The sequence below is a fragment of the Chanodichthys erythropterus genome, chromosome 15, assembly GCF_024489055.1.
Source record: "Chanodichthys erythropterus isolate Z2021 chromosome 15, ASM2448905v1, whole genome shotgun sequence".
NCBI classification, from domain to species: Eukaryota; Metazoa; Chordata; class Actinopteri; order Cypriniformes; family Xenocyprididae; genus Chanodichthys; species Chanodichthys erythropterus.
In genome coordinates, this window is record NC_090235.1 from 8,334,952 (window position 1) to 8,351,346 (window position 16,395).

General features: G+C 38.1%; 1 protein-coding gene across 1 annotated transcript; it reads right to left on the bottom strand.

Moving 5' to 3' along the window:
* Nucleotides 1-483: 483 nt before the first annotated feature.
* LOC137037725 (CMP-N-acetylneuraminate-beta-galactosamide-alpha-2,3-sialyltransferase 1-like) lies at nucleotides 484-10,684 on the bottom strand. Its single transcript, XM_067411948.1, has 7 exons — nucleotides 10,608-10,684; nucleotides 5,815-6,125; nucleotides 5,332-5,525; nucleotides 4,042-4,221; nucleotides 2,615-2,660; nucleotides 2,324-2,443; nucleotides 484-1,635 (listed from the first exon to the last, which is right to left on the bottom strand). The coding sequence occupies exons 2-7, from the start codon at nucleotides 6,082-6,084 to the stop codon at nucleotides 1,468-1,470; spliced, it is 978 nt and encodes a 325-aa protein (XP_067268049.1). The 5' UTR covers nucleotides 6,085-6,125; nucleotides 10,608-10,684; the 3' UTR covers nucleotides 484-1,467.
* Nucleotides 10,685-16,395: the final 5,711 nt, after the last annotated feature.

Consider the following 16,395-nt stretch of genomic DNA (forward strand, 5'->3'; position numbering starts at 1 on the left):
CTTCGTGCCCTTTCATGTTTCCATCGGTAGTTGCCTATGTAAATCACCAACATGTGGGTTGAGTTTATGCTCCCTGTTCAGGCTGGTGTAGCAAATCTCGCTCTGGGCAGATGGCAAGATGCTGTCCCTGAGGGCAATTTACATCCTGGGACATCTTATTACTGGAGCAGGCATCCTGTTGAGGCAGGGGCTGAGGCCCAGGGATTGGTGACTCTACGCTCAAATAGCGGAGTCCATATGAAAGAAGCTTGTCAGCTTTGTTTTTCTCTCAATCCTCCAGCTCATCTGAAGCTGGATGCCATGGTACAGACGTAACAGAGACTGCATCTGTACACCTTTCCCCCTATTACTCTGCTCCCGGGAGTCCTGGCAAGGGTCCATCAGGAGGGGTTGTGGCTAATATTAGTGACCCCATTCTGGCTGGCCCGAGTGTGGTTTGTGGACCTGGTTTCTCTCCTGGAAAGCTCTCCTTGGGATATTGCGACAGTCTTTCACTCCTGACCGGAGATTTGGAAACTGTGGGTCTGGACCCTGAGGTGTACCATCTCATAGATTCTGATGTTGTCGATACCATTCTCAATGCTAGGACTCCTTCTACTAGAAAGCTGTATGCTCTTACTTGCCATATTTTCTCATTGAGGTGAGAGCAACACCATCTTAACCCAGCTGACGTTCTACAAGATTGCCTTTCAGCTGGACCAATGCCCGCTACCCTTAAGGTATGTGGCCGCTATTTCAGCTTGCCATAACCAGATTGAAGTAGGAAAAGCACATCATCTCAAGAAAAACAAATATTTTTATTTAAAATTGCAAGTGAATTACACAAAAGTAAGTAAAGAATACTCCTTTTATAATCACTCAAGGTGTCAGTCAGTTCAGTATGATAATATACCATATATATCAGGTGCTGGTGCCTCCATCTGTAGAACTTAGTGGTACCAGGGCTACTGCCCTCAAATGTTAGTCTGGAGCCCTGCTACTCCAGGTTAATATTCAGAAAAAAAACCCACAACACATTTGTGAGTCAGTTTCCCAGAAAATCTGTGGTGTTCGAACATCCTGACTGGCACAACAAAAGAAAATGGGTCACACTTTATATTTAGTGTCTTTAACTACTATGTACTTACAGACACAAACACACACACACACAAATAATAAATAAATAATTAATGCATTATTTTTTTTTAAATATAGCTACAATGAAAAAACATGTATGTACACCATTATTAATTTAAATGTTAGTACATAGTAAAGGCACCCAAAGCGGGAACGGAAAATGAATCCGCTAATACCACAGTTTCAGTTGATGCTGATAGTGGAGCTCAGCTTCAGAAAAGTTGATCTCTCGCACCTCTCGAGATGAATATGACCTTAAAGTCTCTGCCGCACAAATCGGCAAAATTCAATAATCGCTATTGCAATGCAATATTGTGCAGTACAACGGTAGAGTTTCTCCAAGAACCTGCTTCATGTCCAACCCCTGTACAACAAAATCTTGTTTTCCTGTTGGAGCCGAATGATTGTTTTATTTTCAAAGTCTCCAGCATGAGAATCATTTTCAAATGGAGTCAAAGTTTCATCAAAATAATGATGCCAGTTTCCATCACTCGTAGCTCCAAACCCAAAAACATTCACCTGTAAGAGAAACAGTTATCAGTGCGTTAATAGTTTTTCTTTCATTGTAAAGAAAAGCTTATTCATAAAAATATATTTTAAGTCAATAAAATGTAAAAATAAAACTCCCTCTTTTTTTTCTAATTTTAGTATTAAATTCATTGTCCTTTTTTTCTGTTTTATTGAATAGATTTTTTTATTGATTTTTTTCTATTTTTATACCAATAAAATGGAAGTCAGTTTTATTGTTTACTTTAAAAAGTAATTGTATTTTTAAATATCTTACAATGTGACAATGTTCACATAATAGCAACTCTATTACTTATACTTTTCTTTTTAAATCGCAAAATGCAATTTTAAATCTCAAAATTATAAAAATGTGAATTTATTTTAAAACTTTATATCACTGTTTTACTTTCAGGCAGATACAGATTACCCATCGGTGCACATACAATGCTAACCACTATACTATGGTTCAGTGCTTCATGTTTTAATGCTAACACTTCCCTGAATGGCTCATTGCTTTGGTATGAATAGCCTGCACCAGACTCTTTTCATGAGAATATCCACAACCAAATATTTGCTATAATCCTGGTGATCTAACCTGATTCTTTTAGATCCTTGCATAAACTGACACTCCCTCAAAAGCAACAGCAATGCCACGCTGGTGCCGCACCACACACCGCTTGAGACAGAATGGCAGTTTTACCTCATCACAGATGTGAAGAGCGAATATCAGCGTTAAAAATCCAGTAGATGGATATCTGCCATGACCTTCTGCCCAGTTATCATACACGTATCTCATGAATTCAGGGTGGAGGATCATCACCTAAAAACAATGACAGAAACAAAACAGGAAACTTATGAAACATGCATTTATGATATGATGTTTTGAATCTGCAATAGATTTCATTCAGGTAATGCTAATAAAATCCATATAAATCAAACATTTGTCATTTGATTGATCGGTTGATTTCATGAGAAGGTCTGTGTTATTCACCTTGTCCTTATTTGCTTTGATTGTTGATGGAACTTCTGTGTATGTTCTGAGTAAACAAATACATTTAGGTCAGAATTCAGATTTTAAAAAATCATTTAAAACTGAAATATCAGTGTTGTTAGTTTTAATAAATGCTAAGGACTGAAATTACTGTACAAAATGTATTTAAGTATTGCTTTTTAGGTAAAGAAAACATTGTTTTAATTAAAGGATCTATTGCTGAATTGTTTGTATTTGATTGTTAGCTTATAAAAAGGTCAGATAGTTCAATACAACATGACGACTAAAATTTCAAAGTGTACTGAGCAAAGGCAATGTCTTATGACATTAAAATTAGAGCAGACCAAAATCAGGAAAGGAGTGGTACTATACTGACATTTTGCCATCTCTCACCCTTCAATAAATACAAATATAGGTCAGTTTAGTGTGGTCTACATGTCAAGACACACCGAATGAGCCAATAAGCATGTCCAGATGTGTTATTGAGCCAAAGAACCAGATTCAAAATGAACAAATCAAAAAGAACCGAATGAGCCGAGGATAACCATGGAACATTTTGACAGAATCGGCTCATTTGGTTCTTTTTGACCAAATACGGACGTTGACCAAATTACTTTTGAGTTCACAGCACTGACATATTTCAAGTAAACTAAACTGTTTTAGTTGCAGCAGATTTCTAATTCCCAGCATGCTTTGCATCAGACTGTCTAAATGTTGAAATAAAGTGTTATTTTGTGTGATTTTGCATAAGATTAACATAGGGAGACATAAGTTAGTGTTTAATGTTGTGTTATGTTGGGATTGACAGGGGGTTCTGTTATGTTAGTTTTGTAGGGTTACCATTCTGGTGAAGAGTAGACCGTGTGGTTAGGTTGAGGATGGGCTGCAAAACTTTTAAGACCACATATACTGTATGTTGTTTGATTATGTACATGCAAGTATATATTGACAGTCTCTTTGATAATTATAATAGCATGTGTTTTTTGCTAACTAACATTTAACCAAGATTTGAATGTGATGATTATGTAAATTAACTATATGTACTTGAGTAGGGCGAGGCTGAGAACTGTGGGAGCGAAGGAATGCCAGTGATGTGATTGTTAATGAGAGACACCTGTGCACCACACTAGCATTGCTCCACTTCCATGGCTCTCGGCCCCGCCCCACTTGTCACAAAAAAATTAAGTTCTACTAACTTAAAAAAAATAAAGTGCCCTTCCCCAAGTGCCCTTCAAAGGTGCAAAATCTGTGACTGTTGCACAGATCTGAAAGAAATTCAATGACGTCAAAGCTGTAATGTTATTGGTTATCAAGGCCCATGTGATTCAAGCTGGCCGTTACGGACCCTGGTATCTCTTAAACATAAGAAAGTCTATGTTTAAGTCTCTAGTTTAATTAAACCAGAAAGTCTCTAGTTTAATTCTTACTGTGTGATGTTCTTAGTGGTGAAAGCACTGAAAAGCCACTGCAAGTCCAGAATCTTAAAGGGAAAAAGCACCAGATGGGTGGAGTTGTCCAAGTCCATGGCGCTCTCAGGATACATAATCCGGTGAGTGGTTTTAGATCCTACATCCTTCTCATAATCTTCTGTCGGGCCTTTATTTATTCTGAGAGAAAAACACACAGGAGATTGAGGTGATATTGTAATGAAAAGCCTTTAAATAACACCTTATTCGTCTCTGGAATCACCTGAACTAATCTGATCTCAGACATATGACTACAGCCTCTGTCATTAAATGCACATCTGTTCTATCGATTCTGGTGGTTGAAAGCGTCATTATTCACTCTTGGCAATAAAGGTTTCAAAAGGGGTTTTTGTACACTCTTAAAAAATAAAGGGTTAGTTCACCCAAAAATGAAAATTATGTCATTAATTACTCATCTTCATGTCATTCCACACCCGTAAGACTTTTGTTCATCTTCAGAACACAAAATCTTTTTGATCTGAGAGCTTTCTGTCCCTCCATAGCTACATGATTGAAACTTTGACACTCAGAAAAGTTCATAAAGAGATCGTAAAACTAATCCAAATAAATTGAGTGGTTTATTCCAAATTTTCTGAAGAGACGCGGTCCCTTTATATGATGAACAGATTGAATTTAGGCTTATATTCACATATAAAGTTGTGGTAAATGGAAGCTCAAGCATGTTTGCTTGACGGATGCAAGAACCAATGAGGTTCATTCTTGTGCGTTACGCAGCACGTTTGAGCTTCCGCAAGAGGTTTGTTCTCGCACATCAATCAGGTTTGGTTGAGCTTCTGTTTATGTTTGTTGATCAATGTTTAAATGTGAATAAAAACGTAAATTAAATCTGATCACTGTATAAAGTGATAGTGACTGCCGAAAATTTGGACTTAATATAGAGCGTGAGTAATTAATGACAGAATTTTCATTGTTGGGTGAACTAACCCTTTAAGGTTTTTAATTGCCATCTATGGTAAGAACCTTAACATCCATAGAACATTTTCATTGGACTAAAGGTTTTTTATAGTTGAAAAGGGTTGTTTAGATTATTAAAATGTCCTTCACAATAATAATAAAAAAATAAAGTAAAAAAAAAACCTTTAATTTATCAGTTCTTAAACATTTTTTTTTTTTTCTGAAGAACATTTTGATAATCTGAAAACCCTTTTTCTACAATAAGGATGTTAAAGGTTCTTTATGGAACCATCAATGCCAATAAAGAAACTTCAGTCTGACAATCTAATGTACTACCTTATGACAAAGTCATTGAAATCTATGAGAGGCCCATAGTGGGATCCCAGGAGGTTCCCAGAGTTTCCCACCACAGCACAGGTTCTGCAGCGATCTGGACCAGCATCTGAGTAGTGTTCTTCATCGGGGAAGAGAGAAAACAGCTGGTCCACCACAGCTGTGTAGTTGCTGACATTTGGTACATCTTGAAGCTCCTGTATGACATTATTTGATTAGACAGAACCAGAATGAACTATATTATTCACACTTGTAAATGAGTGTACTGTTTTAAGAGGTTTGCATGCCTTATGTTTAAGATGCTTTATGAATGAAGAATATAGATTGGGGCTTGTTGTCACAAGGTCTGTGTCTCCGGTCCAATTACACATATGCTTGTTTCATGTGCTTGTTTCCTCTAGCAGTGATTCTATATGTTGGTGTCAAACACTGGGGGTAATACTACTAAGAAAATGTTGCATATTATGTTGAAGCAAATGTTCTTACCTTCCACCACCTGGAGACGTTTGCATGTAAAACACTGTTGTTACTGTTGAGCAGAAATGGAACGGTGGGTTTGTAGCGTTCACTGAACCAGCTACTATTTCCTTGGTCTGTCACACAGTTCCCGCATGCGCACGGAGCTTGCTCTGAGAAAAAACAGTGAGAACTGTCCATCAAAACCAATGCTGAGTTTTGAAAATACAGGAATGAGAGGATGGTCGAGGAGCCCAGGAGCGCGGTCATGTAGCGGAGATGTTTCAGTCGCACAGCCATCAGTGATGTTTGAGGTTTTGTCACTTCAAACAGAAATAGACCTACAGAGGGAAAGAGAGTAGGCTATATTGAGTAATAAAAGAGACGCATACAAGCTGGATACTATAGGTTGTTTGCAATCACGTGGAGGGCAATGTGGAGGGCAAGCAGTGAAAATTAGAATGGAAGAGATGGAGAAAAGTCCGTAATGTGCTGGTTTAGAAAGGTATAAACAGAAAATCACAACAAATTTTGGACGTGAACCTTACTGATTTGATAGACTTGACGAGGAGGTAGATAAAGAGAATATGAAGCTGCCGTCACACCGCATTCAGTTCTAGTCCGGTTTGTTTATATCGTGCTGCCTTCTGCTAGTGAAGTTAGGGCAGTATTTTTGATTTTCTGTTGTGATTGTGAAAAATGTCACCATTGTAGGTCATTTATGCTGAATCAAGAATTGTAACAGGAGCTCACATCATCGTTCAGCGAAAAAAACCTGGACGGTGTAATACAATATTCTATGTGTAACAGGCGCCCTTGACTTTATTCTTCTTTAAACCACTAGATGGCACAAATTCACCTCAGCAACACTTCTTAAAGGATTAGTTCACTTTCAAATTAAAATTTCCTGATAATTTACTCACCCCCATGTCATCCAAGATGTTTATGTTTATGTCTATGCTAAGTGTACTGACCTTCACCGGTCAAAGTTTGAAGTAACTGTTAAATACTTGCACTAGCATATTGTATATGACATTTTAGTTCAAACTTTGACCTGTGGAGGGCAGTAATACACTTAGCAGCATCTACACTGCCGGAATTCTAATAGAGAAGAAGAAGAAGAGAGCTAATTCAGCAGTTCGGGAATTCAGGGAATTTCGAGCATGCAGCAGTTCGTCTTTGAATCATTACATCACGTCCGTAAACAGAAAGGTAGGAGTCCCGCCCAGGCTAGGAGGTTTTATCATGTGAGGACGCAGCTGGTAGCGGCACATTTATAGTCTGTTCTCACAGCAGCTGGAATAATTAAACTTATCATTTTGATGGCGGATTGTAATCCAGAAAGATCCAAATGACAATCATCAGTGACAACTGGAGATTCAGCCGTAGTCAAAAAGCAAAAGACTTTGGACTGTGGAGTGGATACAGAAATTGAAATCTACAGGTAACGCTAATATACACTAAATACACAGTCACGCAATGCTGATGTTGTTAACATTAACAATTTGAGAACAAAGTATAACAGTAATAATATTTTGCATGGTTTGACATGATCGTTAGATATAATCACTATTGGCAGCGTGATTTATTGTAATGTTTTTTTCCTCAGTTGGTCAGAACAAAAGTGGCAGATATGTTACTTACTTGTTCAGATGATATTTTCCAGTGAAAATTCTTATAATGGTCATACTTTCAAGACGTAGAATCTGTGATTCTGAAGTACAAACATTAGATTAATCCGCGCTGAAGAGCTGTGCCAATGCACAACCCACGTAACGATAACTATTCCGCATATGACTGCAATTGCAGGTTACAGAGATGGCGACAAAGAGGAAAAATGGCGGACTGCAGCTTTAAGAAAATTACCCATCGTTTCGCTAGATAAGACCCTTATTCCTCGTCTGCGATCGCGTAGAGCCCTTTGAAGCTGCACTGAATCATCCTGGAATGTTTTCATCAATAAACTTAATTTCTTTTCGACTGAAGAAAGAAAGATATAAACATCTTGATTGACATGGGGGTGAGTAAATTATCAGGAAATTTTAATTTGAAAGTGAACTAATCCTTTAACAACCACGTTTGAAATTTGGCTGATCCTTGATGCGAATGCAGACAGCAACGCAAAGTTGATTCTGTGCTAATTTGATAATATTTAATGTTTTGCAGGTTTATGTAGCAAGTGAGAATCAATTAAATTACTGACTGTATTTTTTGAGACAAAGACAATTTTCAGATTTTTAAATTGAGAAATTGTGATTTTGAATAAAAATGTTAGCAAACGTTACAATTACACATTGAGAGAAGAAAATTATCCGACCACATGATGGTGCGCCTGATTAACCGCTCTTGTGTGACGCTCTATGAATGTAGAACACATCGCTAGCCTTTTCACTCAGAAATGCGTTATTGTGATGAAAAAACGAGACGCGGCCAGTGGAATAGGAAAAAACAAACTAAGTTATTAAATGTGAGTTTAACTTTTATTTAACTTGACCGCCACATTTTCAGAATGCCGTTTTATGGGTTTAGACGTGGCAAAAGACGCAAGACATGAGTGCAACAGCCAAACACATCCGCCAAAACAATAGAAAAAATAGAGCAATGGAATGCAAAAACCTGTAAAGAACTACTACTGTATGTTTGATATTTCATGTTTGCATGATGGTGACAAGCTGAAACGTGCTGTTCTTTTCTGTTTTTACAAACCATTTGCTGTTAATAAAAGCCTATTACTGGTGATATTTATTGCTATTTTTGGCTACAAAATATTTAGCATTTTTCTTATTTTATATTATTTCTGAGTATATAGGATACACTATATTGCCAAAAGTTTTGGGATGCCTGCCTTTACATGCACATGAACTTTAATGACATCCCATTCTTAATCCTTAATATTGAGTTGGCCCACCCTTTGCAGCTATAACAGCCTCAACTCTTCTGGGAAAGCTTTCCACAAGGTTTAAGAGTGTGATTATGGGAATTTTTGACCATTCTTCTAGAAGCGCATTTGTGAGGTCAGGCACTGATGTTGGATGTGAAGGACTGGCTCGCAGTCTCTGCTCTTATTCATCCCAAAGGTGTTCTATTGGGTTGAGGTCAGGACTCTGTGCAGGCCAGTCAACTTCCTCCACACCAAACTCACTCATCCATGTCTTTATGGACCTTGCATTGTGCAATGGTACGCAGTCATGTTGGAACAGGAAGGGGCCATTCCCAAACTGTTCCCACATAGTTGGGAGCATGAAATTGTCCAAAATGTCTTGGTATGCTGAAGCATTAAAAGTTCCTTTCACTGGAACTAAGGGGCCAAGACCAACCCCTGACAAACCCCACACCATAATCCTCCCTCCACCAAACTTTACACTTGGCACAATGCAGTCAGGCAAGTACCGTTCTCCTGGCAACCACCAAACACAGACTCGTCCATTAGATGGCCAGACAGAGAAGCGTGATTCGTCACTCCAGAGAGCACGTCTCCACTGCTCTAGAGTCCAGTGGTGGCATGCTTTACACCACTGCATCCAACGCTTTGCATTGCACTTGGTGATGAAAGGCTTGGATGCAGCTGCTCGGCCATGGAAACCAATTCCATGAAGCTCTCTACGCACTGTTCTTGAGCTAATCTGAAGGCCACGCAAAGTTTGGAGGTCTGTAGCTATTGACTCTACAGAAAGTTGGTGACTTCTGCACACTGTCTGACTTCCTCAGCATGCACTGACCCCGCTCTGTGATTTTACGTGGTCTACCGCTTTGTGGCTGAGTTGCTGTTGTTCCCAATTGCTTCCACTTTGTTATGATACCACTAACAGTTCACCGTGGAATATTTAGTAGTGAGGAAATTTCACGAATGGACTTATTGTACAGGTGGCAACCTATCATTGTACCACGCTTGAATTCACTGAGCTCCTGAGAGCGACCCATTCTTTCACAAATGTTTGCAGAAGCAGTCTACATGCCTAGGTGCTTGATTTTATACACCTTTAGCAATGGAAGTGATTGGTACACCTGAATTCATATTGTAGTTATGTTTTTAAGTTGACTAGTTAAATAAAAAAAATAAAAAAATGAGATTTTATTTCTTTGCCATATTGCCCAGCCCTAATAGCAAATATAATATTGTAAATATTCACTGCCTCTCATACCGTATTGCTAAATCCAAGAAGGATGTGATGTATTCTTCAGATTCTACAAATAAATCGCAGCAATAAATTAAATAACAGAATAAAAAAATAAATACTGTGACTTTTTATCCCACAATTTGGAATATTTTTTCTCTGAATTGTGAAGTTATATCTCGCAATTCCCTTACAAAAAAAATAAATATAGGCGTATTTCAAGTTCATTTTAATAAATATACTTAATTAAATATCACATGATATAATAATATCAATGTACTAGTAGCATACTTGTAAGTGTACTAACACAATACTACTTGGGACTAAATTGTAAAGTATACTTTAAGTGAAACAGTGGTAAACCTTGACAACTAGTTTACAACTATGTTTTTCGTTGCAACTGCAACTATACTACAAGTGAGCTTATAGGTATACTCATAATATACTACTGATAGTTAAATAATTGTAGCATTTTTTAGTTTATGAAAGTACACTTTGAAGTATACTATCAGTAAACTAGTTTAGTAGATCAGACATCAGATAACTTAAAAAGTCATTAAGTCCATTTTGAACGATACCTTTGAGAGCAACATCATCAAAGCCCACATGACATATTCACAAAAGTCCGCCACATAATCTTCATTATCATTGAAACTCACTCATGCATAATTTACTGATAAACTTTTCGCCAGAATAAAACTGACTTACCTACTTTTTTGGTAATGTATTCCACAGATTCCTCAACGTGGTGCTTTGTCAAATCTTGGTTTATTAGATAGTCATGCGCATGGTAAGACTCTGCTGATGGGGTGTGTGAAGTACACCTAATGGAAACTGTGTTTTATTTAGGTGTTGCTGGATGGGTGGAGCTTGTGAGTGACTCCATCCCCCCGGTAACACCAGTTAATCCACCCACTGCTCTCATGGGTTTTGATTACGGCATATAACATGGCTCATTTTTTATATAGAAGAAATATAGAAGTAATAGATAAATATAGAAGAAAGAAGAAATATAGAATATAGAAGAAATATAGAAGAAACTTCCTTGTCAGAAATTAGTTACTGTTGCATTGATGGCCAGTCAGACTGCCAGATCAGAGCAGCGTCATCAGATCAGATAGGCCTATTTTTAAAGGCATCAATGGTAAAAAAAAACAGGAATTTGTACTATGAATGCACAAGTTAAAAGGCCAGCCACCACCAGCATTTTTGTAAATTATCAAAAGATTTTGGTAACATTTTACAATAAGGTTCATTAGTTAAACATTAGTTAATGTATTAACTAACATGAACTAACCATGAGCAATACATTTGTTACTGTATTTACTAATCTTTGTTAACATTAGTTCATGAAACTAAAGTTGTTTTGTTGTTTGTTCATGTTAGTTCACAGTGCATTAACTAATGATAATAAGATTTTAATAATGTATAAGTAAATGTTAAAATTAACATTAACAAATATTAATAAATGCTGTAGAAGTGCAGTTCATTATTAGTTCATGTTAACTAATGTAATTAACTAATTTTAACTAATAAACCTTGTAAATTGTAAAGTGTTACTGAATATTTTGTTGTATGAATATCTGAACATGCAATATATCAAAGGAAAGAACAGAGCCTCTGCTTTTACTTTTTTTTTTTTTTTTACAACGTTTTGTTCTAGATTCATGCATTCTGTTTAATATCAACACTTGAATTGGATAAGTTTAATAAAAAAAGCAACATTTTGAACAAAAAGCTGAGAAAATCGTGTTTTTTTTTCTAAAGACTAACATGCATAATCAATGCTTTTATTGCTTGTTTCTGCTCCTTTTTCGCTGTGTTTTTCAGAAGATGCGTAATAGCTCCCCCTACCGTATAACCAAGCCTGCAGTGGATATCTACAGATTGGATTAATGGGCGTACTGAAAGGTAGGAGAGTGGATAAAGGTCTTTATCATTGGTCGTGAAAACTGTCTGTCAGGGTGTGAGGTAGGGTTAGGGGTTAGTTTCTGTTGTAGCAATTCACCTTTTGGCAAGCCCAGACCTTTAGCCAAAATACCATGTAGAGCTTGCTGCATCCTGCAGTTGACATCCAACCCCACCCAAATCCAAGTGTCCAGAAGCCATGCCCATGCCCAATACATCACCTTGTGACTTCTCATCCCTGTGTCGCCCCTGGAAACCCGATTTGTTGCATGTAGGTTTCTGATTGAATTGTTTTTAGGAATAAGGGTAGGTCTCTTTAAGACAAGTTATTTCACTCTGTGGCCATCTTTGAAACGCCGCAGCTCCTCTCTCTTTGAATGGGGAAACAAAATTCTCCAAAGCTGCTCACCAAGCTTTCGATTAAATTTCATATTTGAAATCACCAATGAAATCTAACAACTGTCTCATAAATTTTGTTTCTAAATGCTTGAATCATGACAACAACAACAACAACAACAACAACAACAAAAACTGTATTTTTTTCAGGCTGGATCAAGCCAATGTGCATGTGCGATCTTAAGCGCACGTCTCTTTTGTTTAATTTTGCAGAAGCGCATCTGTTTCTATAGGATCCGGAGCTTATAACAGCCGCTGCAGTGACACAATGACTTTACCAATCTGCGATTGGCTCTTATTTAGGAGGCGGGACTTATTCCGCCATATTGCGCGTTGCACTTTCTCCCATTCAAAACAAAAGGAGTGACGCATCTTGTGTTATTCTATGTTTCAGGTGTAAGGGTAGGTTTTAGGTGGGCTTCAGTGAGGTCTCTCATAAAAAGACAAATATAAGAAGTAAATGATAAAGAATTAGGGTTAAGTCTTTTCAATGCTCAAAGTTAATTAAATGGAAGCTTGATTTTTTTTTTTTCCTCAAACCACTTTACCAGAAATCCCACCCTGCAGTTAATTTAATTGGTTAAGATTACAGTGACATATAGGTCTAGGGATCAGTGTTTTATGTAGGCAGTTAGTACTGTGATTGACATGACCAATAAAATCTTAAATCCCGGAACACACCAAGTCGGGCAGTTTTTGTTTGTCGGCCGACTGACTTTTCTCATTGTGTTCTGCACCGTTGGCTGAAGTTGGTCCTCGTCAGCTTTTTTCAGCCGATTCAACTGAATCGGCGTTAGAGCTCGTTGGTCAGTCAGGTCATCTGATCATTCTTATTGGCTGTTCAGCTACTGCCACCTGCTGGTACGGAAAGACATTAGGCTTGTTCAAGATGCATCGGCGCTGCGCAGATCGTTCGGCGTAAGACATCAAAGTACCGCGAGAGTGATTGGAGAGTATTCATCTCCCTGTGCTTTTGAATCGCTCTTATGGTACTTTGATGTCATACGCCGATCGGTCTGCGCAGCGCCGATGCATCTCGAACAAGCCTATTTCTTCTTACACAGGCGCAGAACAGACGTGCTACTTGGCCGTCGGGTGTTGAGCGTGTGTCAGGACAACTTTGGACACGGATGCTGTAACACACTCACTTATACATATTTGAGAATCGGAATATCAGATAGTTGATGACAGGGTAGGCAAGTTTGTGAATATTTTGAATAAAAAAAGGATAAACTAAATAAAAGCATGACGTGTCGCCATGGAAACAGTAAGGGGAAATGTTCTAAAATAACAGTCGTGTAAAAAAACTCAGCTAGATTATTAATTTATAATTTATATATAATAAATTATAATGCAAAGTGATAATCTAATTGCACTTTTATTTTCTCTATTTGAACGTTTTTAATGCTGTTATTTGGTGTTATGTTAATATGTTCATATATTTCAACAGTTAAACTTAAAGCCTAGTTTATTATCATTTTGTTGGGGCGATTGGGGACAGGTGGGGCTCGGAACCCTTCCCCACCTCCAAAGTGGGGAATGGCAGAAAAAGTTTGAGAAATACTGGGTTACGGGGTTTCTTTCTGTTGAACCATTTAAATGGTCCCAGATCACCATCTAGAGCAGGGGTGTCAAACTCAGTTCCTGGAGGGCCGCAGCCCTGCAGAGTTTAGTTCCAACCCTGCTCCAAACACACATACCCGTAGTTTTCTAATAGGCCTGATGGACTTGATTAGCTGAATCAGGTGCGTTTATTTAGGTTTGAGTTTGAGATCTGAGTTTGACACCTGTGATTTAAAGCATCTGTTGATACTATCAGATGTTGGATGAACGTGATTTCACCTAGTACAACTTGTTCTTCTTAAACAACTTTGTTTATCTTGAATCAACTTTCCAGTCAACCTCTCAGATTTGAGAGATAATTTTAGTTTAATTTCAAGTTTAGGCTTACAACCAGGGTTAGGTGCTTCTACATCAGTGTTATTCACCTATTATTTCCCTCTGATTTTAATGTTAATGCCTGCAGTGCAGTGAAGAAAATGATATGACAACAATAAGGTTTAAATATAACTGGCCCCTCTAACAGTACAACTGGCCCCAGCTTGGCCCCCCCAGTTGAAATGGTCTAGAACCGCCACTGATTTTAGGAAAAAAAATTATGGGTAGGGCTAGGTTTAAGGGTATAAAAATAGGACTAAATTTTCAGACGAGAATGTTGTTCCAGGATCAAAAAAATCTGTGACCCCACTGCTTTGAAAATCGTGCAGTCTGAACTCGGCTTTAGGCGGCGGGCTGACTTAGGTCATGGGGTTTGTAGCTGGAGCAGTTAGATGAGCTTGAGACAGGCCCCGCCCTTTCTCTCACTCCGAGGGTCCCGCTTTGGATTTGTAAGATCTTCATAAGGAGATCTCAAAAGGCATCTTTACACAGAAAAAGCGGCACAGAAACCAACTCTGAAGCGGCATAATACCACAAAAATGCGCATTTACACAGAACGTTTAATGCTGTTCTGAAGCGGCATAAACGCATTTACACAGGAATTAAAATCGCGGGAAACAATGCTTTGAACATAAGTATATCAAAACTAAGAGTTTTAACAAAATTAATTTAAAAATAATTAAATAATAAACAATTAAATATAACTCGAAATAAAAAAAATAAGAAAATTTAAAGTAACAAGTTAGTAAACTGCGTGCTATATCTCACGCTTTGATGTTTGTCATAAAATAAAATTGAAGGATGCAACAAAATTATTCATTATTACACCGGTTCACAACAGGATTAAAAGAGAAGAGACAGAAACAACAAATCATGCTAGCATTTGCGTGTATCAGGCAGCAGATCACCAGACAGACCGTCGTGTGTGGGTGAAATATCGTCCTCAAGGAGATGATTTTTGGAATATAATATAACAGTACACAATCAAAGTGACGCCGATTGTGTTAAGCATTTACCTTATCTGAGAGAAATGTAGCAGCGCGTTGACCCGACAGTCTCTTAATAGGAAGCTACAAACGGCGAAAGCCAATTGATGACACACGACGATTCTCTGCTGTTATTTTGGTGGTTTGCTTCACGATGTGAGTACAGGACTCTATTACTTTAATGCCCCTTGTTGGAAGACATTATTTTTAATTATTTGCCCTAAGTAATATGTTTCGTTTCCTGCTTCTTGAATATCGCGCCGCCTGAGCTGACTGGAATGCTTTTGGTTGTACTGACAATGACGTAGTTTAGAGCGGCTATATTTCGCGTTCATTTACACTGAACCAGAGCAGAATCAGACTCGCCTTTGATACTAGGGGCTGAGGTGGGTCAGACCCGGCGTATTTTAGGTCTTCTTTAACACGGCATTGCGTCTTTACACTGAATTCTGAGCAGGTACAGACCCGGCAGAGTCCTATTAAGAGACTGTCGGGTCAACGCGCTGCTACATTTCTCTCAGATAAGGTAAATGCTTAACACAATCGGCGTCACTTTGATTGTGTACTGTTATATTATATTCCAAAAATCATCTCCTTGAGGACGATATTTCACCCACACACGACGGTCTGTCTGGTGATCTGCTGCGGCCGCTTCAGAACAGCCATAAATCGTCCGTGTAAAGATGCCTAAAGTCATTGAAAGCCCATTGAAAGTCAGAGAACTACATTTCTCGGTAGTTTGGGATTCCACCATGATGCAGGCACAACTGTCCACAGCTCTGGTGAATTTCATTCTTACCATGGTAGGCAGTCTGAGGTTAGGGCAGGAGATTTCCATCTGTCAATGTCAGGTACAGCTGGGTTTTATGGCTGTGAGTGTGACCTCCAGCGTAATAACTTTGTACTTTTGAAAGGAAAGTTCAGCGCACGGCGCAAGGTTCGAGCGCTGAATTGTGCACGAGATGGAGCGGGACACGGAAAATGAAGTAAAACCTGGCTATAGTCTACCCGCGGCTTAAGACAACTTTTATTTTCTTTCACACACACAGCACATCTTTCTAATAAACCGACCAAACTGCCAATGATTTTATCTTTTTTAAACAAATGAAAGCAATGTGGATAAACATTCACAGCCACGATGTACAGAACACTCTCGAGGATATAGAAGAAAATGATTAAAAACATTTTGGATAAATAAACTTTAATATATATATATATTAATAACTGCAGAAAGGCCACACTGCAGATAGATACATTTCATATGTCGG